This window comes from Hyperolius riggenbachi, chromosome 2, assembly GCF_040937935.1.
Source record: "Hyperolius riggenbachi isolate aHypRig1 chromosome 2, aHypRig1.pri, whole genome shotgun sequence".
Classification (NCBI taxonomy): domain Eukaryota; kingdom Metazoa; phylum Chordata; class Amphibia; order Anura; family Hyperoliidae; genus Hyperolius; species Hyperolius riggenbachi.
Genome location: NC_090647.1, coordinates 253,736,774 through 253,759,885, shown reverse-complemented (window position 1 = coordinate 253,759,885; position 23,112 = coordinate 253,736,774). Strand labels below are relative to the sequence as shown.

The following is a 23,112-nucleotide window of genomic DNA, read 5'->3' as shown; positions in this document are numbered from 1 at the left end:
ATATAAGGTGCAATTAGCCATAAAGGTGCTGCGTGCACAAAAGAAAAAGACAGCGACTAGCGCTGAGAAAGGAGCTAACACTTACCAGAGGATCTGAGTGTGGAGATGAACTACCATGGCATACCAAACCTGCCAAAGGTTTGGTATGCCATGGTAGTTCATCTCCACACTCAGATCCTCTGGTAAGCGTTAGCTCCTTTCTCAGCGCTAGTCGCTGTCTTTTTCTTTTGTGCACGCAGCACCTTTATGGCTAATTGCACCTTATATACAGCGTTATTACGCTGATTATATGCACTGTATCACTTTCAATTTATCTGGTTGGTACTGGTCTTTCTTCTTCAAGCACTATGGTCACTTTTAGCATGTTTTTCACCGTCCTTGTTGCTGGATCACTTTTTTGCTTAGCAGGGTAGATTTTTACATCAATTTTTTTACTTTATATCCATTCAGGGGCATTACTGTTTTTTGATACTATCTTGTGGAGATTTATTTATTCATTAATCATGGACTGTTATCTTAATATTATTACATGGCTGCTCACATTGGTTTTAAGTGCTTTTATGTTTGTTGAATAAAGTTGATGAATTGATTACAATTTTTGGAGTGGTGCGGTATTTAAAGGGGACTACTGTTCTTTGTTAGCCTTGTATATTTAATTTGTTCCTTTCTGCACACTCGTATAATATTTCCCTTACTCTTAGGGAATGGTTGATGGTGCTTGCCCATTTATGTTTTTATGGACATGTTTAGTCTGAAAAGCTCTTGTATATGACAACCATGCTACCGTACATTTCAGAAGGCCTGGGAACCCTAAATTCATGACTGCTCTTTAGTCTACCTTAATGTGGCTAGTAATGCTGCTTTCTGCCTCCCAATTGGTTAGTACCCTTGCCAAGCGTCGGGGTTTGTGTCTGGGATGGCACTGAGGGTTAGGTCATCTGGAAGTTATGGGCTGATGTACGCAGGGACCTCTAGGTTCCTCCATGTCACATAAGGTAACATGATACACAGCTTAAAGCAGAACTTTAAAGACAACATATTTTATTTTCAAGGCCCAAATACTAATAGCAAATGTTAGGAGGTGATTATATAGCTATACCTTTTGTTCTCCTATTAGCTCTGTTGTCAGGACTTGCAAAATCATGAGACCACTGTTCCGGATTTCCATAATCAACCACAAAAAAGCATATATATATTTTTTCTGCTTATCTGCTCATCAGTGACAAATGAGAAAAGTGCAGCATGGTTTAAGCTCAAAACCTGCTGTGTGCCAGAACTCTCAACATTAATCACTGACCTCACTGCTGCTGTATGAATGGCTGCAAATCTCAGCAGTCATTTCCCCAAAGCTAATGGAAAGCCTTATCAGAAGAGTGGGACAATTGCAGCAGCAAAAAGGGGGACCAGTCCCATATGTATGCAGATGCTATTACAATAAAATGTCTATCAAAAAATAAGAGCACGAAGTGAAGTTCAGCTATAAACGTACTTTTGACAATATAGCAACAATTAGTACAGCCCCTGGTAACCCATATGTAGTCAGGAACATATAATATTTTCAATATACTTACGAGTATTAAGCACCAATCCAGGAAAAGGCCTACAAAAATATCAACACATTATTCAAAACAGAAGTTGAAGTCCTAGTTTAGGAATGTATATAACAGTAACTTTTCATTAATAAGCAATTAACGGTTGGACTTTTTGCAATACTGTAATTCTATTGAAAGTACTTGACTGGCTAGCTTCTCTCGTTCCATTTCGGGTTGAGATGATGCTGCAATATTATTGGACAGACAGCTGTCTGAACAGCTATCCGTCGCATCACCACCAGCAAGAGGTAATCAGGAAAAAGCTGGAAGGAGGCAGCGGTTCTTCTTTCTCTGTGTGCACAGTGCTAATCCTGTTCACTTCCTCCCTGTGCTGATGAGATATTAATTATCTTTATGATCAACATTACAGCTACAGCTTAAAAGAAACCTAAACTGAGAGGGATATGGATGTTTCCTTTTAAACCATACCAGTTGCCTGGCAGTCCTGCTGAAATCTTTAGCTGCAGCAGTGGCTGAATCACAGACCTGAAACAAGCATGCAGCTAATCCAGTCTGACTTCAGTAAGAGCACCTGATCTGCATGCTTGTTGAGGGGCTGTGGCTAAACGTATTGAAGACACAGAATCAGCAGGAGAGTCAGGCAACTGGTATTGTTTTAAAAAGAAAAAATCCATATCCTTCTCAGTTTAGGTTCCCTTTAAAGAAACCCTTTCATAAATGAGGCTGTGTCAAGCACAGCTGTTTACTTCTGGCACATATAGTGTTGAAGTCACCAGTACGGTCTCATCTCTACAGGCATTGCTGGGGGCAGGTGAAGAGTCTCTGAGGCTCCGACATGCACAGAGGCAAGAATGGAGCAGGAGAATTGCCTGCTCCGTCTTGGATGGAAGATACACATGTGCAGTCCAGTGTTTGAAGCAACTGGATCCTGCACATGTCTCAGACTTGTCAGCAGCCCCTAGCAATGCCTGTAGAGATGGGACACTAAAGGTCCCCTCTACAGGCTTTTGGCACGAGAAGTCAGCGTGACGGGTGCTCCTGCTGTGTCCCTGAGCACAGCTAAAGTGGACTCACAGGAACGGAAAATGTAGGCTGGAAGAGAAGACGATAATCAGCAGTGTGGGAGGCCGATTATGCTCCCCTACATTGCATTAGTGCGTCCTGTCGCAGAAAGTGAGTGCAGGGACAGGATACAACATAAAAAGTACTGTCGGTTTATTTCCTTTTCTGTGGCACATTTTTAAAAAATGCTAGTGACTAGGCTAGCTATCCAGCACAGACCGAGATTGCCTCATAACAGACAGGTGCATTTCCAATTGCTTGACAGTCTAAGCAGCTGGAGCCCCAGTGTGACACTTCTTTCCCCTTTACCCTACAGAGACCTCTTTCCTACTTTGCAGAGCAGCACGCAGTGGAAAAGACATACCAGAGCTCCGGGAGCTGTGCTCTTCTTTTCTTACAGCTTCCAGGAGCCATCCTCTTCTCTTCTTGTAGCTTCTCTTCTTGGCTCCACAGTGACACACAGTGGGAGCATCTGGATGCTACAGTACAGCAAGCAGCTGTAAGGACAGTAGGGGGTGGTTCCCGGAGCTCTGGCTTGTCTTTATCGCTGTGCATTGCTCTGCTTACTTGAGATAGAGGGAGAAAGGCACGCCCCCCATGTCTACTGCATAATTGGCAGTTACTTGAGTGCCGGTTGCTTGAGTTCCGGATCACCGGGACACTACTGTAATATAGTTATTGCAAAAAGTACCAATACACAATGCCCAAAACTTTAGACATTGCTAATTAATGCAAATGTGCCATTCGATGCATTAAATAGGGAGGATGAACCAAAAGTTAAACTTCTCTTGCATGTTCGATTTACTGTTTTTTCCATAAGTATGTTCTGCATCATAGCTACCATCTACTTTTGCTTGAGTAATTGCTCCTCAGAAAATTCTTGGTAGATCACTTCCTTTTCTTCCTTATGAACTAATGCCTGTTTGTGTGTCCTTGTTTACACTGTGACCTTTAGGAAGGGATGTTGCACTTCTGTGTTTGCTATCTTATCTAGCAAATCTCCTGAAATGAGATCAGTGCAATCCACCCCCTGGAGCTCAGGGGATCCAGGCAGTCCTCTCAGAGGATGGGGTTGGGCAATTCTGAAGTTAAAGAGATCTGTAGGCTTAATAGCCAGGTGAGAGGGAATATGGTTATGGTTTATGTAGCTAAAACTTATAAATGCTTATATTTAACCTGTAAAAAACAGTTTGTTTTAAAGTGGGATTATACTCCCAAAATGTAAACTTCGGTAACTGCTTTTAGATACATAAAAGAACATTTGAAATTCCCAAGTATTCCCTGTGTGTAAAAATGTTTATTTTCACAGCAGAGCTGCAGAAAGTAGGACAGCGCTGCTTATCTTTGGCTAATCAGCAAATGTAATAATGGCTGGTCAGGAGACATTCTCTGCCTGTGTTTTCATTCTGCTCATGGGAGTAACAATAGGCCCTGCAGCCCCTGCTCCCGCGGGGGGCGCCCCCAAACCCCCCCCCCCCGGGGCCCGCTCTTGCCGACGCTGCCCAAACTGTAACTAGCTGGAGGGGAGCGCAGAGGGGAAAGCCCGAGGTGCAGGAGAGGGGGGGAACTTCCCCTCTCCCCGCCAACTGTGGCCAAGGCTTTCCCCTCATGCTGCCACCCCTCCAGCCCCCACAAAACGGCCCGAGAGGGGGGGGCCCACAATGAAATTCTGCAGGGGGGCCCGGTGGGGCCTAGTTACGCCCCTGATTCTGCTCCCTCTCTGTGTCTCCCAATATGTCTATTATGCTGAATAAAACAGAAAGGACCGGCACCGCTGTCTTGTATCAAAGCTCTTTTAATAGCACCAAAGTGTGCTATTAAAAGAGCTTTGTTTTATTATGCTGAATAGACATATCGCCCTGGCAACAGCTCAGTCAACAGGCAGAGAATGTCTCCTGGCCAGAAATGCTTACACTTTCGGATTATCCAGAGATAAGCACGCCTGTACTGCTCTCTGCAGTGAAAATAAACATTTTTACACACAGGGAATGCTTAGTGCCGGGAGTATAATCTCACTTTAACCATTTAAGGTTCCTGGACAAGAGTTTCACGCCCAAACTAGCTACTCACATCCTGCACTAAAATCTGCCACCAAAAATCATATGCGCGTGCCCTCACCAGTCGTGCATTCATCCAATATTGAATGATTGCTACTACCAGCAATCATTCACATAAAGTTACATGTAAAAAAAAAAAGTATTTTTAAATGAAAGTGACAATGTTCCACTAAAGTGTTTTTTTGTTTGTTTTCCTACCAGACTAATTAACCTCTTGTGGACACCTGTGATGGCTGCCACCCAGTGATCGGATGCGATCACTTGAGCGACAGCTCGGGGACCCAACGCTATAAAGATGCATTGTAATGTTGTTGCTTAGCAATGCATCTATACAGCACTGGAGTTCACAAACTGTGCACGCTAGCGATTGCATGCAATCGCTACAGACACTAGCAGTGAAATATGGCATATATGGTATAGTTTTAGCTGGGACAAGCCAAGTAAGTATTCTGAGGTGTTTTACAACTATGGCACTTGTCATGTTAAAAATTGGAAAGGGAAAACATGAAAAAATTTGTAATTTTTGCATATACGCCTAATTCTCCTCAATACAGTGTCTGTGAAATAAAAAAAATGCTTGGAAAAAAATATTACCCAATGAAAGCCTAGTTTGTCCTGAAAAAAACAATATATGTATCACTTTGATGCGGTAGGTAATAAAAAAGTTATCGCTGTATCAAAAGTGACACAGCTGATATGCCAAAATTGTCAGGAACCTTAAGGGGTAAAAATTCCCAAAACCTGAAGTGGTTAAACCGGTTCAGGACCGCACTTTTTGAAATCTACACCCTGTTTGGCACTTGTTATCCGTTCCAGGACATAGATTTCAGTTAGCCCGCCACATGCTCCTGGTACTCACTCGCCCTGCTGTCGGTGTGATGGCAGTCAGGAGCCGATTGCATTGGCTCCTGACCCCGTGATAAAGGTGAGCCAATCTCATTGGCTTACATTGATCACAGGGTCAGGGTCGCAGAGCTTTGCCGCCATAGTGACGGCAGAGTGAGAGGGCTGCACAATCGGTGGTAGCAGTGGGTATGTGCGAAGTGTTGTTGGTAAGCCCGTTTTTTTAGTACCAGCAGTCTCTATTCCCTAAGGGGCCAGAGACCGCGGGCACTGAAGTGGTCAGCATTTGCTCTTGCTTAAAAAATGAAGATAGGAAACAGAGAGCCCAATATAGTGTAGTATTTAAAGTCAATTAGGCAGATTAATATAAGTAACAAGGGTTATACTCACAAACATGAGTTACCACATTGGCAACCACTATCAAGGCAGTTGGGAAGCATTCAGGTTTAAGAAGTCGCTCTCTGTAGATAGGCTGGATATGGGGATACACCCCTCCACCAAGGGTGGACTAGTCTGAATGCAAATTGTTGAACAGAGGCGCCAACAAGAATAAAAACGGTTAAAAAACATTTAAAAGGGGAAAGTTTTGGTGGACTTACCTCCCTCACAGATTTAACAGACTGGGAAACGTTGTTTTAATTCAAAATAACATTTATTAGATGCTCTTTCGCACTAGTTATCATTGCACCTCCCATAAAAAGAATCAGCTACAATGTTATTTCTAAACAATCTGTCAAAGCAAGCAAGTCGCTCGCAAAGTATTCTAGTTTGTTTTGTAACAGAACCTACACAATGTGCTTATGTTACTTAAAGCAGAACCTAAAGGGGACCAGAGATGAACGTTTCACACAAAATAAACATATCAGTCGATAGCTTGTAAAGAATAAATACTCTACCTGATAATTTCACTGCTCTGATGTGCCTTTTTGAGTGTTTTTTATCCATTATTGCTCTAGGAAAAATCCAATATGGCCACCGACTCATACCGATTCTGCTTCCAGGTTATGAGCTGTTCTGGATATGCAGTCTAGGCTCTATGAGACTACAGACAAGCAGGACTGCTGCTGCAGGCTTTCATCTGTGTGCTTTTATTATTCTGGCATGCTGTGCAGCTGCCTGTAGGAAGTGTCTCTCATAGAAATGAAACTGCATAAATAATAATGATGACTGCACAGTAAGTGCACACAGATCACACAGCAGCCACACTTGTCTGTTGTTTCAGAGCTTCTTTCTCAGCAGAGCAGCCCCTCCCATGTCATCAGAGCTCTGTGTATGCAAAGCAGGAAAGCAGAGCCAGGAGGGGCAGGCTTGGGCTTGAAAAGACTTCACAGAACACTGACTCAGCTATAATGATTCGGGCTCAAACCTGGACAGAATGCTCAGTCTGGGATTCTTATCACAGCTGATAACAGGCAGAGTGACCAGAGAAGAATGAAACTAAAAGCAGGGTAGGTGTTTACTGTCATGTTACCACAGACAGTAGTGTGTGTGTGTGTATGCACGGTCAGCGGACTGATAAGGCTGTGCGGATCGTTCAAGAACAGCCTTATCAGTCCGCCAACAGTGCGTACACACGCACTACTGTCTGCTGAAAGTCCGCCCAGCGGGAGGGTCCGACGGACCCGTCGTTGGCTTCTTTAGTGCGTGTGTACACACCTTAAAGAGACTCTGAAGCGAGAATAAATCTCGCTTCAGAGCTCATAGTTAGCAGGGGCATGTGTGCCCCTGCTAAACCGCCGCTATCGCGCCGCTAAACGGGGGTCCCTTCACCCCCAAACCCACCCCGCAATAGTTGGTCGTAGAGTTGGTCGTTCGTGGAGGCAGGGCTAACGGCTGCAGCCCTGCCTCAAGTCGCATCTATCAGCGGCGCATCGCCGCCTCTCCCCCGCCCCTCTCAGTGAAGGAAGACTGAGAGTGGCGGGGGAGAGGCGGAGATACGTGCTGACAGACGCGCGTCGGGCAGGGCTGCGGCGGTTAGCCCTGCCCCAACCAGGAAGCGCTCCCCTGCTGCACCGAGGGGATTTGGGGGTGAAGGGACCCCCGTTAAGCCGGGGGAATAAATCTGAAGCAAGATTTATTCTCGCTTCAGACTCTCTTTAAGTCAGGACAAATAGGTCTTATGTATTAAGTAATAAAAAATTATACTGTCTTGTGTAAATGTTGCCTTCAAGCATACGCAATAGGCCCGCACCATCGTAAGGGGCAGCAATGACGCTGGGAAGACTATTCACAGTGGGGCATGTTGCACTTAAATATATACTTTCTGTGCTGTAGGACTGCAAGAAAAAAATGAGTTAGGGGAGGAGTCAGAGTGACCATGTTTGGCAATAGTTTAGTTGCACTTTGAGAAGTTCTACTTGTGTGTATCGATTGCTTTCATATCATAATATACGTAAATGGTATTCTTTTCCTATAAGTTAAAATGTTTTATTACTTTTATTTACACAAAAATGTCAAGGTCTGTCTCCCGCTGTGTCATCTGTAAAATACATTGTACACATGCAGAAATAAGGAGCTAAGGCACATATATAAGGCACATCACAGATGGAAGATGATATCCCAAGACCAAACTCAATATGGCTTCCCCCATCATGTAAACATTACAAAGGTAACCAAATGAACCGCTTCGGGACCTCACAATGTAGATTCTGCGCTGCATCTGTAGCTCCATTACTTTGATGTGGCATAGAATCTATGCCACATCAGAGTACACCCGACGGGGGAGATTAAGCTGACATATGATAGCTGACATCTGCCAACACAGATCAGTAGCCATGGGGATTGGCTCCTGATCATGTAATCACTATGATCGCCGCTGATCGCAGTGATTACAATGGCAGCAGCTGCAGCAACAACCCTCAACCTCTCCTCTTTCCCCTGGCAAATTTTTAGTCCCCTCCATGCAGATCGGCATCTAGGCTCCAGCACCACACTGCTGTTAGTGTCTGGACCCAAGCTTGAGGATGTCATCAAGCCAAGACTCAGTACTAAGTGTCAGTGTGAGGCTGGATTCCCATCTGAGAGTAGGGGAGAGCTGCTTGTCGCTGGAACTAGGGGAGGTGAGTAAATACCCACATGCTGATCTGGGGGAACGCACTAACCACCTGGGGGATCACCAGGGGGGCTCTGACCACCAAGGGGAGCAATGGGGAGGCACTGACCACCAGGGGGAGCAATGGGGGGGGGGGACCTCTGACTGCCAGGAAGAGCAATAGGGGGCACTAACTACCAGGGGGAGCTATGGGGAGGGCCACTGACCACCAGAGGAAATAAGGGGGAGGGTCACTGGCCACCAGGGGGGCTATACGGGGCCACTGGCCACCAGGGAAACTATAGGGGACTACTCGATCACCAGGCAAAATATAGGGGACCACTAGACCACCAGGGAAGCTGTGGGGGACTACTGACCACCAGGGCTACTATAGGGAACCCCCAAGGAAGCATATGGGGGGTCCACTAGACTACCAAGGATGTGTATTGGGGGCAACTAGACCACAAGGAAACATATGGGGAACCTCTAAGCTAAAAGGGAGATCTGTATGGGGGTGGGGGGTGCAAGTAGTGATGAGGATGCAGTGGAAAATATTACTATAAAATATATTTTTAACCACACCCATTTTTAAGGCCACACCCTCTATATAATAAAGCAAGACAATAAAGCAAATGCAAGCACTGCATAAATCAGTCTTCATATTTATTCATATCACCTTGCGGCATGGTGCAGTGACAGGGTCATATGCTTAGCCCTGCCCCCGGCTAATAACATACTCCCTGCTGGGCAGGAAGTGCATCACTGGGATTCCCGTCGGTCCGCAGATGCGCACCGCACCACACTCCCATCATGCACACTTACTATGTCGCCCATTGATTTGCTTACTGCATAATCCATGCAGTAGGAGCAGATCATGCGGTAACGCACTGCAGCCTTTGTGGCGGTTTGGATACTTCTGGCACACCGCGTCACATCACATGAAGCGTGCAAATCTCCATAGACTTGCATTAGCCTACGCGGCAGGAAAGCGGTGGGGAAGAGTAACGCAGTGCGACACAGCATGCAAGCAGGCAAAGGAGCATCAATCTTGAAATGTATGCACAAATGCATGTCTCTCTCCTTGCTCCTGACCACCCTTTCCTCTTTTACTAGCATCTCATTGTTACAAGTGACAGGATTGTATACCTAGCGTCACCCGCTGAGCGATAACACTAACCAATTACAAAAACAAAACTCATTCTGGTCTTCCTATCGATAGATCTACTGCTTACCTTGATATGTCAGACCAGTAAGCGTTTCCAAATTTTTGGGCCTATGTTGGAGAGAAGGCAGCATGTGTTATAGTTTGTGATGTATGAGGGGTGGCCTTTGCCTCTGTATATCAGTGTATCAGTGTCTGGCTACACATCTGTCTCAGGGTCTGACTGATCATGTGCTTTTCAGGTGTATGACAAAGAACAATGCAACAATAACTGTGACATGCAATGACTGGGTTATGCCACAGCCGGTTAACAGTATATTCATGATTCCACTTACTTTATAACTGTAAATTTAATAAACTCTGCCGAGTCTAGGATTCTTCTCATGGAACTGATCTCTAGATAACTGGGGGCTTTAAATGTAACCCCTGATGGCATGCCATCCACTACTACACATCCTGGATTGGCTGTTATTTTCCTGTAGGGAACTTTCACTGGGTAGTTCATGCCAATGGCTTCCCCTATAGACAAAGCATTCATAAATAAGAATATGTACAGTACAGTAATATTAAGTATACTCCAGTGGTATTATTGATTCACTCCAGATAAAAAAATAAAAGCAAGGAGAAAAGCAGATACTTGCCTCCAATGGAGGTTTTAGTTAGTCCCTGGTCAATCGTTACTTCCCAGGTATCCTCTCCCCATATGCCACTGCTGTGCCAGTTAAAACTGCTCCCATTATCTTGCAATAGTGCTGATTCTCAAAACTGTGCCCCTTGAAAAAGGGCACTGCAATAATTTGGCCGCTGGGTGAAGCTGCTAATAGAATATCAGCAAAATTACTGATATATTACCATTTGGTACCGGCTTATACCAATAGAATATCTGTCATTTTTACTGATATCTTACTAACACTTTTAGCTAGCCCTCTTCTCACACTAACCCGCTCTCTACATATCACTAACATTCACCCATACCTGCTGGACACTGCGGATACAGCACCCATTTTTATCAAACAGCCACTGGCGACCAAATTACGTGTTTCACCTGAAATGGTTACATATATGAAAAAAGGGTATCTGGGAAAAAAGGGTGCGGGATGCAGACAAAATTTTAAGAGACTATAACAATATTTTTATAATTTTTAAATTATTATCTAAGATCAAGTAATAATTGTTGAAGTAACGGTAACAGGGGCAAATCCAGGATTTTCAAGGGGGGGGGGGGGGGGGGGGGATTCCTGAAATGTTCAATCAGGGTTCGATTCGATATGCGTTCGTTCAACGCAAATCGAATCGAATCCTGATCGGACATGTTGGATTTTATCAATTTGATCAGCGATCGCATATCGATCGCATGACTAATCGAATGGTGTAGAAGATGGGGCTGGGCATGAGAGGGATATGAAGGCTGCCATATTTATTTCCTTTTAAGCAATACCAGTTGCCTGGCAGCGCCTCTGCTCTATTCTGCTGCAGTAGTGTCTGAATCACACCAGTAACAAGCATGCAGCTAATCTTGTCAGATCTGACAATAATGTCAGAAACACCTGATCTGATGCATGCTTGTTCAGTGTCTAGGGATGAAAGTATTAGAGGCAGAGGATCAGCTGGATAGCCAGGAAACTGGTATTGTTTAAAAGGAAGTAAATATTGCAGCCTCCATATCTCTCTCGCTTTAGTTGTCATTAAGACAGCCATGGGCATGACTGTGTACTAAATATTGCAGCCTCCATATCTCTCTACGCTTCTGTCCGCTTCTGTGTGCTTTTTTTTTGCAACATGTTTCTGTTATTAATGTGCTGAAAAAAAGCGGACAGAAGCGCACAAAGTGTGAGGCCTAAGTGTAAGTGCTGCAGAAGATATCACTGATATATAAACACATAATAATAATATGGGAGGGCATTAGACAATGACTGTGGTAGGATTAGATTGTGAGCTCCTCTGAGGACAGTCAGTGACATGACTATATACTCTGTAAAGTGCTGCAGAAGATGTCAGTGCTATATAAACACATAATAATAATATGGGAGTGCATTAGACAATGACTATGGTAGGATTAGAGTGTGAGCTCCTCTGAGGACAGTCAGTGACATGACTATATACTCTGTAAAGTGCTGCAGAAGATGTCAGTGCTATATACATACTGTACATAATAATATAGTAGGATTAGATTGTGAGGATTAGATTGTGACCCTCCTGAGGGATGGCTAAGTCACAAGACTATATACTCTGTACAGTACAGCAGAAGATGTCACACTTTATAAATGCTAAATAATAATACACAAATGAGGGGGGGATTTGACAGGCTAAACTCTAAATACATAGAGGGTGCATATCTCTGTTTTCCTTCTGTCCTGTTCACCTCACACATTTAAGAAAGGAAAGCACTTGACCTTCTCACCTCTTACACACAGTGATGGCTTATCAGTAATCACCTCTCCTCCCCCTCCCCATGTTACATTATGCCCTTTACTGCTGCCTGGGGAGGAGAACGAAGAATGAGAAAGCCAGCCACACACATTCCCTTCCCTGGCGATTCATCTGCCCTGTCCTGACTTCTTGACCCCTCCTATAAACATATAGGTATAGGAGCAGCGAGTGACAGCCAGAGGAGCTTGTGTGACTGAGAGGCAGCAAGGGAGGGCTGGTGAATGCAGGAGTCTGACTGAGCCACACACAGTTTGATTACCTGGCTAGCTCAGCTGACTGTGTGACTGTCGCTGCTGCAGTACTCTCTCCCTGGTCTGCGTGGTGACATGGCAGGGCTAGGGCTGGATGTGGAGAGTAGCTGGCTGCCTCCCTGGGGGAAAGAGGTACATCGGGTGACCCAGCGGCAGCCGCTCCTCCTGCAGACAGTCCAGTCTTCCTCCTGGCTTGGCTCCATGTGCGCGCTGACAGGCGTGTGGGGGTGGGCTGGCTCGGCTGCCTCTCTTTCTATAGGCTGAAGAGAGGTGCCAGTTTCAAAATGCTGCCACTGATTGGAGAGAGAGCTGAGGGTGGAAGGGAGGGACAGAGGAGGACTCTTACTCAGCCGCCCGGAGTATTGCGGCTCTCTGTAGTGAAGGGCCTATGTGCAGCAGCATCGCGGGGACAATTGTATACATTTATACCGACGGTCACGGCCCAGGGGGAGGTTCCAGACACCCGGAACACCCCCTTCCGTGCGCCAGTGGGTAATACAATTGCAAAATATCATCTATAACAATAAAACAATATTTACCCTTGTGTTAAACAGTAAATTTTTTTAAATATTACAGATATTTTACTGCAACTATACCTAACCCTACTCGCACACAGAACCCCTCCCTCCCCCAACCTATCCATAACCATTAGAGCCCCTGGTGGTGCCTAACCCGAAAACCCCACTGGTGGTGCCTAACCCTAACCCCCCCCCCCCCCCCCCCCCACATTGCTGCAAATAACATGAATAGAAAAAGCTGTATACTGTATATTTCTAATAGAATAAATAGTCTAACAATAACATATGCAAATCTTAAAATAACTAACTTTTGTAAATATAAAAAGCAATATGTTAGTAAGATAATAAATGTGAAAGCTGCGCCGCTGTTAATCAAGTCCACGTTGCCCGGATTGTACTGCGCAGTACAGTCCGGACAACGTGGACTTGATTGACAGTGGCGCTTGCGTAGGCGCAGTACAGGATGACCTCGAGGTCGATCTCTGCACCGGCTGGGACCCCGGGACGGCGGCTGAGAGTGAAGCTGCGGTGTAGGACATGTCAGCGGCAAGAGGCTGGATTAAGCCTCAGGTAAGTAGATCGGGCTGTAGTAGATTGCTTGAGGACTCCTTTAAAGTGGACATAAACTCTTGCACAGGACAGAAGAAAAAAACAGAGAAATGCACCCTGTTTGTATTTAAAGAGTTTAGCCTGTTTAATCCCCCCTCATTTGTATCTAATCATAAATTGTAATTTGATCTCTCCCGTGTCACATGACTGCCACGGCAGAGATGGCAGACAAGTACATTTGAAAGCACAGGCTATTAACAATATGTCTGCTTCCATGAACCAGGAAGTGGAAACAGTGCAGATTTATTTTAGGATTTGTAACAGCTGTAAATGTTTTTTTTTTTAAAGGTTATTATGCTGTTGTGTATCTTTTAGAGCAGTGATGACGTTCTGAGTTCAGGTCAGCTTTAAAAATTGCAACCAGAGCAAGTTAATTTCTTCCAATAGATTTTCAGTAAACGCTGAATGCCTTTCTACAACCTGGCAAATACAGATCACTGACATAAATGCAGAGCAGTTTCTTGGCACTTCCCAATGACACAATTTCTAAGGAACTTTTATGCAATTCAACTTTAGGGGAAATGTAGCAACAGAAGTCAGAAAAGTAAAGGAAATTACATGAACTCAATAACAACACACAGCTTGGCAACAGCCTGTTATGCAGACATGTAAAGGAAGATGCTTATAATATACATTTAGGGTAGCATCATATTCGTTGGTGACATGGCTTAAAGCGTGATCCGTAATACAATAAACCTGCATCTCTGCTTCAGGAGTATCCCGAGTCTCAAGGTGCCCATAAACAGTACAATGTTTAGTGAACAACCACATGCTCAACCAGATTATTTGACCAAGCTTTCTTAACTAAGGCCCAGTGCACACCGAGCGGTTTTTGGAGCGATCCGCCGGCTGCATCCGCCTATAAAAACGCTTGTCTAATGTATTGCAATGGGATGGTGCACACCGGCGGTTTGCGGTTTTTGCCAAGCTGCAAACGCGCCTCCTGCTGCGCGTTTGCGGATTTCGGAAGCGTTTCGTCCTCAATGTAAAGTATAGGAAAAACGCAAATTGCTCTGAAAAATGCTACTTCAGAGCGGTTTGCCAGGCATTTTTGTTACAGTAGCTGTTCAGTAACAGCTTTTACTGTAACAATATGTGTAATCTGCTACACAAAAACGCACCCAAAACCGCTAGGTATGTTTAGAAAACGTCTCTAAACATGCCTAGAATCGCTCTGAAATCAGCTCCCAAAACCGCTAGCGTATTGCGGATCTGCTAGCGGTTTTGGTGTGCACTGGGCCTATGTCCTTAAGTACCCCCAACAGTGCATGTTTTACAGAAAACCACAACCATTCACAGGTGAGGTAATTAGTGTCTCTTGCATTATTGATCATTTCCTTAACCACCTGCGTACCAGCAGTCTCTGACCCCTCAGGCAGGGAACACATTTGTCTGTTTTCGTGCGCATTTTCTGCACAGAAAAACTGAGAACTCATGTTAATCAATGGGTTAGTACACACTTAATATGTTGTTCGCGCGCAGAAAAAAAACTGACATTCTGCATCCTGATTCTGCACATTTTGTCAGTTTTCTCTCTCAACTACATTAGCTGATGTGAAAAAACGCGCACGTTTTCCTGAATAGAAACACACTTGGTGTGCAGAAAAAGTATGCAGGAAAACGCGCACAAAAAACTGAAAGACAAGTGTGTTCCCTGCCTCAAGGACCAGAGATTGCTGGTATAACAAATGGGGCTCGCCAAAGTCACACCGCACAGCCCCATTGCTCTCTCGCCGCTAAAGCCCACTCACTCTGCCATCACTATGACAGCAGAGCTCTGTGATCCAGTCAGGAGCCGATTTTATTGGCTCCTGACCCTGTGAGCCAATGTGATTGACTCAGAAAGGGCCATCACTGAAGTGAAAGTACACTCTAACATGTTCTAAAAAATAAAGATAAATTATGTAAAATGTGTTTTATGAAACAAATAATAAAGGAGGATACGCTTTTTCAAGGAAAAAAAAAAGTAAATCAATTAAATCTATTGATTTGCATTGTAAATGCTGTCTAGTGGTGTAAATGAAGCAACCTTTAGTAGTAGTTATAGTGATTTTTTTAAATGACAGCCACTGAGATGCATTTTTCTATTAAAATAGATATTTAATAGATATCTAGGGACACTAGTGAATCGATATCATACACAAGTTATATACCCAAAAATTGGGAGTAAGGGGAGAATAGGTTTAATCTTGTATATATGCGCAAACGGCTCCTCTCTACTTCCTGTCATGTCACAAACACCAATAAAGCTGTGCCTCAGAGTCCTTATATCCTCCAGATACGGACCACCCAGAAGACTACTTGTCATCTAGCATATCACAAGTATTGCTGTAGGTTCATCAGATGACTCCCAGCTCATAGTAGATAAAAGGATTTGTTACCACGATAGGCAGCTTTACATAGACCTTTCTCCCTGGCCACAGAACTCAGGGAAACACAATCACTCTCGGCTCACCTCTACCTCCCACAGCGTCAGTGTGTACTCCAGCTCCACTCAACGAGTTTCGTCACACGCGACTCATTCAGGGGCTGGGAGCACGCTGACCTGACGCTATACTTAAGGCTCATACACACATCAGACTATTGTCTTTGGAAAATGAAAGATCACAGACCAATCTTACCACCCTTCATGTAGTATGAGAGCCATACCTACACAGTCTATTCTATTGAGCTGAACTCCCCATCAGCCAGAAATCTTTGCAAGATGCTGCACACAAAGATGCTGTAGACATTCAAGAGATCAGTATCTGCAAAAGATCTGTTCCTGCCAAAGATCCGTTCCTGCAAATTGCATTCATAGTCTATGAGATCTGCAGATCATCATACACACCTTGTTTAACTGACATTCATCTGCAGATCAATCATCTGCAGATCTGAAAATCCATCCTAGTGGATCTGATCTGCAGATGAATGTCCGTTAAACAAGGTGTGTATGAGGATCTGCAGATATCATAGAGTATGAATGCATTTTGCAGGAACGGATCTTTTGCAGGAACAGATCTTTTGCAGATACTGATCACTTGAATGTCTACAGCATCTTTGTGTGCAGCATCTTGCAAAGATTTCTGTCTGATGGGGAGTTCAGCTCAATAGAATAGACTGTGAAGGTATGGCTCTCATACTACATGGAAGAGGGGAAAATTGGTCTGTGATCTTTCATTTTCCAAAGACTATGGTCTGATGTGTGTATGAGCCTTTATGTCGCCTCTCAACGTCACGAGGTCCGTCCACGACGCCACCCTCCATCGTCGCTAGGCAACCTCGTTGGACGTGTCTTACACTGCGGTTTGCATACATATATGTTTACAACTATTAAAACCCTATTTGTTAAAAACAAAGTATACAAATATAAAATTAGCCTTAATGCTTACAATCAACATGCAATAAAAATACATATAGCATGCCCTGCTATCTACATCTAATCATGGATATTATTATCACTCGTGCACGAATTTGTCTTTATTTTCACTACTCAAAACTTCAACTTTATTACTCCTCCCTTATACCTCAATCCTATCTGACAATATGATTAACACGGTTTAATTGCTTTTCCACTGTACATCTGGCCTAGCTCCAACCCTAAGCATATTACAGTGTACATAATTTTTTCATTTATTGTGGCTGTCTTAAAAGTGGTCACATCCATATTCCTCAAATTTTAATAAAGTGACTAGTGCTCATATTACTAATCATACATATCCAACCTAGGATTATCTTTAGTGCTTTTCTGACAGTGATCTTTACACATCATGTGTCTTAAAGTGACAATATATATATATTACCTATATACAAGTGCTTAGTGTATGTTGCCTTCATGGCAACACAAATATTGAGCACTTCTACCCTCCCCCTAATACCCATGTTAAGAATATAGTATTCCCATCTACATTTTCCAACCTGACAGTGCTTACCCCTGTTTACCTTAAAGTGACCATGCTTCCCGGTAGTAAGTAGGTGATAGTGCCCCCTCTATTTATTTGCAATATAGGTTATCCTACTAAGGTTACCAGTGCCAATATTTCCCACTATCCCCTTAAAGTGACAGTGCTTTCACTATTCACTTAAAGTGACAGTACATACTAATTACTCCTAATCAACACCCTCTTTCTTCTCAAACTAAAGTGCACATGTAGAATTTAATTGTAAACGTCATAGGGAGAGACCGAGAGCCCAATGGTGCAGTATTGTCAGGTACATGGAGAAAACAATAATATAGGGTGGGTTGCATTTCTTGCAACTACTGCACAGGCCTGCAGGGAATTAACCATCCCTGCTCAGTACTCCAGGTCCTGCTGGATACCTCCATAGGTATTAGAGGCGCCTACACCCTATCCCCTATGCTATTAAGGCATTTTGTATTGACCTGAGGAAGCGGACTATGACCCGTGAAACGTGTTGTCAGATTGCTTTTTGAGTAAAATTTTCTTTCCAGTTGAATTGGTGTCTATATTTTCTGGAGAGGTAAGCAAATTACCTCTCTTGTTTATGCTTTTTATTTTTATTTATATTTTAAAACACTAAAATAGAACACACATTGCATGGAGGCGCCCAATGTGTGTTCTATTATAGTGTTTTAAAATATAAATAAAAATAAAAAGAATCCTACGCATTACCAGAGTATTTCAAAGTTGAAAACTGTATACTTAACAGTATAATAGTTTTTATCTGGAAAGCTCATTATAGCGGGTCATCCTTTCTTTCACAGTATAGAAAACAGAGTGCCGATGCAGTTCACAGCTTACCAAACTTCCGACTGAAAAGCTCATTCACTTGTTCCCTCAACTGACGAGCTTTATCTACTTTTCCTGTCTTCTCATTGTCCACCTCTGCAACACAAGATCAACAAATTGCTTTACCTCATAGCTGGTACCACATAGCTAGAAATGGTTAGCAATGGCTGTGGCCTATACAATCTGCAAACAGTTTCTCTGGGTAAAAATGGCAATGACCCCATAACAGCTTCTGGGTCAGCACTACATTACCCAATAATATCCACTAAACCATTGGGAAACATGGACATTACCTTGTACATCAGTTGTCCTTTCAGTTATAACTGACAAATAATACAGTGAAAAAGTGCCCTTAGGCCTGGTTCACACATAAAGCTGCACATTTCCGGTCTAGTCCAGTACTGGCCTGTCCTGTCAATTATGCATTAGTTTTCTATCAGTTTTACCTGACTGGACCAGAAATGTACACCTTTTATGTGTGAACACATCCATAGAAACAAATACTAAACTGATACAAAACTGTCAGGACTGGACCGGACTTGAAATGTACAGATTTATGTGTGAACACATCCATAAAAACACATGCAAAACTGATGCTAACTGTCAAAAACTGACAAGACACCTTTTATTTGTGAACTGTGATTTCAGCTTCCTGTGAGACAAGTCTGATAAGATCTTGTCAGAACTGGAAGGAATTGTTGTTAGAAAAAAATGGTGAGTTATTGAGAGGAACTGACAGCGAGGTAAGTATGCAATATTCATTTGCAGGTACATCAAGTGTTTTAATAATTTTACTCTGTTCAGGTTCACTTTAAGAACCAGTTTTTCTGTTGAATTAGAAAATGTGACTTAAAGTTAGGTTTGCAAATATATAGAACTGTATTAGTATGGTTGTCCATAGTGGATATACAGCTGAAAACCAGGTTCATTAAATACTGTAGGAGATTGCCTATGTTTGGTAAGTATCGCGCAGACTTATCATTGGAGCATTATCAACAGATTTCACATAGAGAATTATGCAAACTGCAGTAAAGTGGGGAGAAGCACGTACCTGGGATGGACACTTGAATGATATTCAGATCTTGAAGTCCAGATGCTGTTGATGAAGTGTTTTGAACATTCATGCTCTCTTAAAAATAATTAATAACTCATTTCAGGAATGTTACCTCAACAAATGAAATACAATTCTGGATGAGTTTTAGAAAACTGTTAGGACTAGTTCCCAGTGGTGTGTTGCAGAATAGTTTTGCATGTCAACTTACTGCCCATACAATTCTATGGGCCTGTTCACAGTACTGCGTTGTAACGGATCACACTGTTCTAACTCACTGCATGCAGGCTTTGTATTAAAGAGAACCTTAATTGTATAAAAAAGCGTGGGGCTTTTACTAGCCCCCTGCAGCCGCGCTGTGATCATGCCGGGACAAACTGATCCTCTGGTCCACCGTAGTAAGTTTTGGTTTTGCCGAAAATCTCGTACTGCACATGTGCAGGATGCGATTGAGGTCGCGTGCGACTACGGCCGCGCAGGTGCAGATTCCATCGACTGGCAAAAGCAAAACTGAATCAATGCGGAGGACCAGAGGATCGTTTTGTCCTGGTGAGGGCACAGGGCAGCTGTAGGGGGCTAGTAGAAGCCCCAAGTAAGTTAAAGTCTTTTTTTTATTTTCAGTTAAAGAGAACCTGAGGTGAGAATAATATTGAGGCTGCCATATTTATCTCCTTTTAAGCAATAACAGTTGCCTGGCTGCCGTGCTGATCCTCTGCCTCTAATTCTTTCAACCATAGACCCCGAAAAAGCATGCAGCCGGTCAGGGGTTTCTGACAATAGTCAGAACTGACAAGATTAGCTGCATGCTTGTTTCTGGTGTAATTCAGTTCACTACTGCAGCCAAATACATCATCAGGGCTGCCAGGCAACTAGTATTGTTTAAAAGGAAATAAATATGGCAGCCTCCATATCACACTCACCTCGGGTTCACTTTAAGGTTCGCTTTAAAGTCTATGGCCAGTCTCCATTGCAGTTCACACTCATAATGCGTGCATTATGCAACTGACCACTGTGAACCTAAACTTGCAATTTTATATTTTACGATTCTACTAAGCATTTCTAAGTAAATAATGAAACCAAATTTCCCCAAAACACACTAATAAGTAGTAAATTGGCTTTCCTCAAAAAATTTGCCTTGGACTATGGTTATTTCTTTCACAAGAGTAAAAATAAAAGCACAAATACAAAGCTAGTATTAAAGGAAAACAGAGCTGTTGTAACTAAAACGTTTTATACATACCTGGGGCTTCCTCCAGCCCCATACGCATGGATCGCTCCCACACCGCCGTCCTCAGTAATCTCGCAGCTCCAATACCGGGTCCCCGCACTTCCGTCAGTCGTGCTAGTCTATGCAGAAGTGCGCCCTCTACGTATCTCTCCAGCAGCTGCTGGAGGGATACGCAAACAGTGCACTTCACTTACGTCAGACTGGCTCCGACTGACGGAAGTGCGGGGACCCGGTATCGGAACTGCGAGAAGACTGAGGATGGCGGCGTGGAAGCGATCCATGCGTATGGGGCTGGAGGAAGCCCCAGGTATGTATAAAACGTTTTAGTTACAACATCTCTGGTACACTTTAACAAGTAATTACAAACAATGGATGGAGCTAAATAACTGCTTACTTTGTGGATAGTGCAATGTTGTATCTTTGGCTGCAGCCTCAAACATTTCTGGCCTAGAAAAATAAATAATAACAAAATTAATTATACATAAAAATATCAAATATATATTCAACTGAAAACGGATTAAAAAAAATAAGAGCTTCACTTACCTGGGGGTTTTGCCAGCCCCCTGCAGCCGACCTGTTCTCACGCAGCCACTCACCGATGCTTTGGTCCCACGCCGCGGCTCACTTTCACTTTTTGCGCAGTTCAGGGGAACTGTGCCTTCATGGTCCTGGCCTCGCTCACATTACTGTAGCCGGACGCGTACTGCGCAGGCAGAGTAGAGATTTTCTCATACTGCGACTGCGCAGGGCGCTCCTGGCTACAGGAACGCATACTAGGATACACGTGGCCAGGGCACAATGGAGGTCGACTTAGAAGTCGACCTCCATTACGGGAAAAAAGTCGTGGCGGGGGGAACCGAGGATCGGTCCAGGACTGCGAGGGCACAGGTCGGCTGCAGGGGGCTGGCAGAAGACCCAGGTAAGTGAAACTCTTATTTTTTAATCAGTTTCCAGTTTCACTTTAAGCCTATATGTTGTCACTAATTAAAACAAAGGAGGCACTCACAAAAGTGCTAGAATAGTAATGTATTCACACGCACATATAAAATAACAGGCAATGCGTTTCACTGTTTTCAGCCTGCTTCCTTAGATCAATGACAGAAAAAAGTTGCCACTCAGCTTTAATTAGTCAGGTATGAGCACCTAATGACCTCAGATGATCAGAAGGACAGCCAGGGATCTTCCATAGTTTAAAAGGAAATAAGTATGTGTATGTATGTCAGCCACTATATCCAGGGCAGCCATCAGGAGGGGGGGGGGGGGGACAACTGACACTGCAGTGAGGGGCCCAGGGCTTCTGGGGGCCCTGCCCCCCCCCCAAAGTGCTGGAAGGGCCGCATGTGCTGGCTGCGGGCCTGTGGCTCACTAACCGGCACACCGCGTTCCAGCACGGAGAGAAGAGTAACTTCAGCGCTTGAACGTCGGGAGCAGATGAGTGAGCCCGCTACAGCGGACTTTCTATACTGGGGCACTACCTATATCTGGCTACAGGCTACCTACACTGGGCCACCACCTATACCTGGCTACCTATACTGGGGCTGGAACCACCTATACCTAGCTACCTATACTGAGGCACCATCCATACCTGGCTACCTATACTGGAGCACCACCTATACTTGGCTACCTTTACTGAGGGCACCACCTGTACTTGGCTACCTATACTGGGGTACCACCTATACTTGGCTACTTATACTGGGGCGCCTATAGCTTGCTACCTATACTGGGGGCACCTGTACCTGGCTTACTTATACTGGTGTACCACCCATACCAGTCTACCTATACTGGGGGCAACTATACCAGGCTACCTATAACGGGGCACCACCTATAGTTAAATACCGATACTGGGGCACCTGTATCTTGCTGGCTTATACTAGGGCACCAGCTATACCAGGCTACCTATACTGGGGGCATTTACACCAGGCTACCTATACTGGAGCACTAGCTATAGCTGGCTACTTATACTGGAAGAACCTATACCTGGATACCTATACTGGGGGCACCTATGCCTGGATACCTATACTGGGGGCACCTATACCTGGCTAGGGTAAAGGAACAAGCTGAGACAGAAGGGGACAAGAGGTAACACAGGGGGATAAAAGAGGCACAGGGAGAAAAGGGATGAGACGGGAAAATTAGGTAACACAGAGGGACACAAAAGAGGCACAAACTGAGGTGAGACAGAGGGGGACAAATGAGGCACAGGAAGAAAAGGGGGGGGGGGGACAAAATAGAACGGATAAAGGATAAGAACGGACCTTCAAGTCCCTATCTCATTTGTTAACCATGGACTACCTGTATTTGCCTCCACCCACACCATATCATGGTCACGCCCACTTTTTGCCGCATCATGCTGTTCATGTCGCTTTCTTCAGTGTCGGAGCCATGCACATTTCTTGCAGCAGCGCACTTCGCACAGACACGGGGGTGGGGTGGCTAGTAGGTGGGCACATCAACCAGTGGGTAGGCCCAGGGAGGGGGGCCCAGGCCTGATGATGTGTGAGGGGCCCCAAAATTTCTGATGGCGGCCCTGACTATATCCCTCTCACTCCAGGTATGCTTTAAATAAAGGTGAATCTATACCAATTTA

General features: G+C 44.2%; 1 protein-coding gene across 3 annotated transcripts in view; it reads right to left on the bottom strand.

Moving 5' to 3' along the window:
* The window catches only part of GTF2I (general transcription factor IIi), a 138,727-nt gene that overhangs the window by 9,388 nt on the left and 106,227 nt on the right, over positions 1 to 23,112 (bottom strand). For 2 of the 3 annotated variants that reach the window (XM_068268535.1, XM_068268536.1), the window contains exons 25-29: positions 20,920 to 20,972; positions 19,298 to 19,375; positions 18,259 to 18,342; positions 10,044 to 10,227; positions 1,572 to 1,600 (exon numbers count right to left, since the gene is read on the bottom strand). In XM_068268535.1, coding sequence (XP_068124636.1) covers positions 1,572 to 1,600; positions 10,044 to 10,227; positions 18,259 to 18,342; positions 19,298 to 19,375; positions 20,920 to 20,972 — 428 coding nt within the window. The remainder of the gene's footprint in view (positions 1 to 1,571; positions 1,601 to 10,043; positions 10,228 to 18,258; positions 18,343 to 19,297; positions 19,376 to 20,919; positions 20,973 to 23,112) is intronic. The other variant, XM_068268537.1, reaches the window with a different exon arrangement.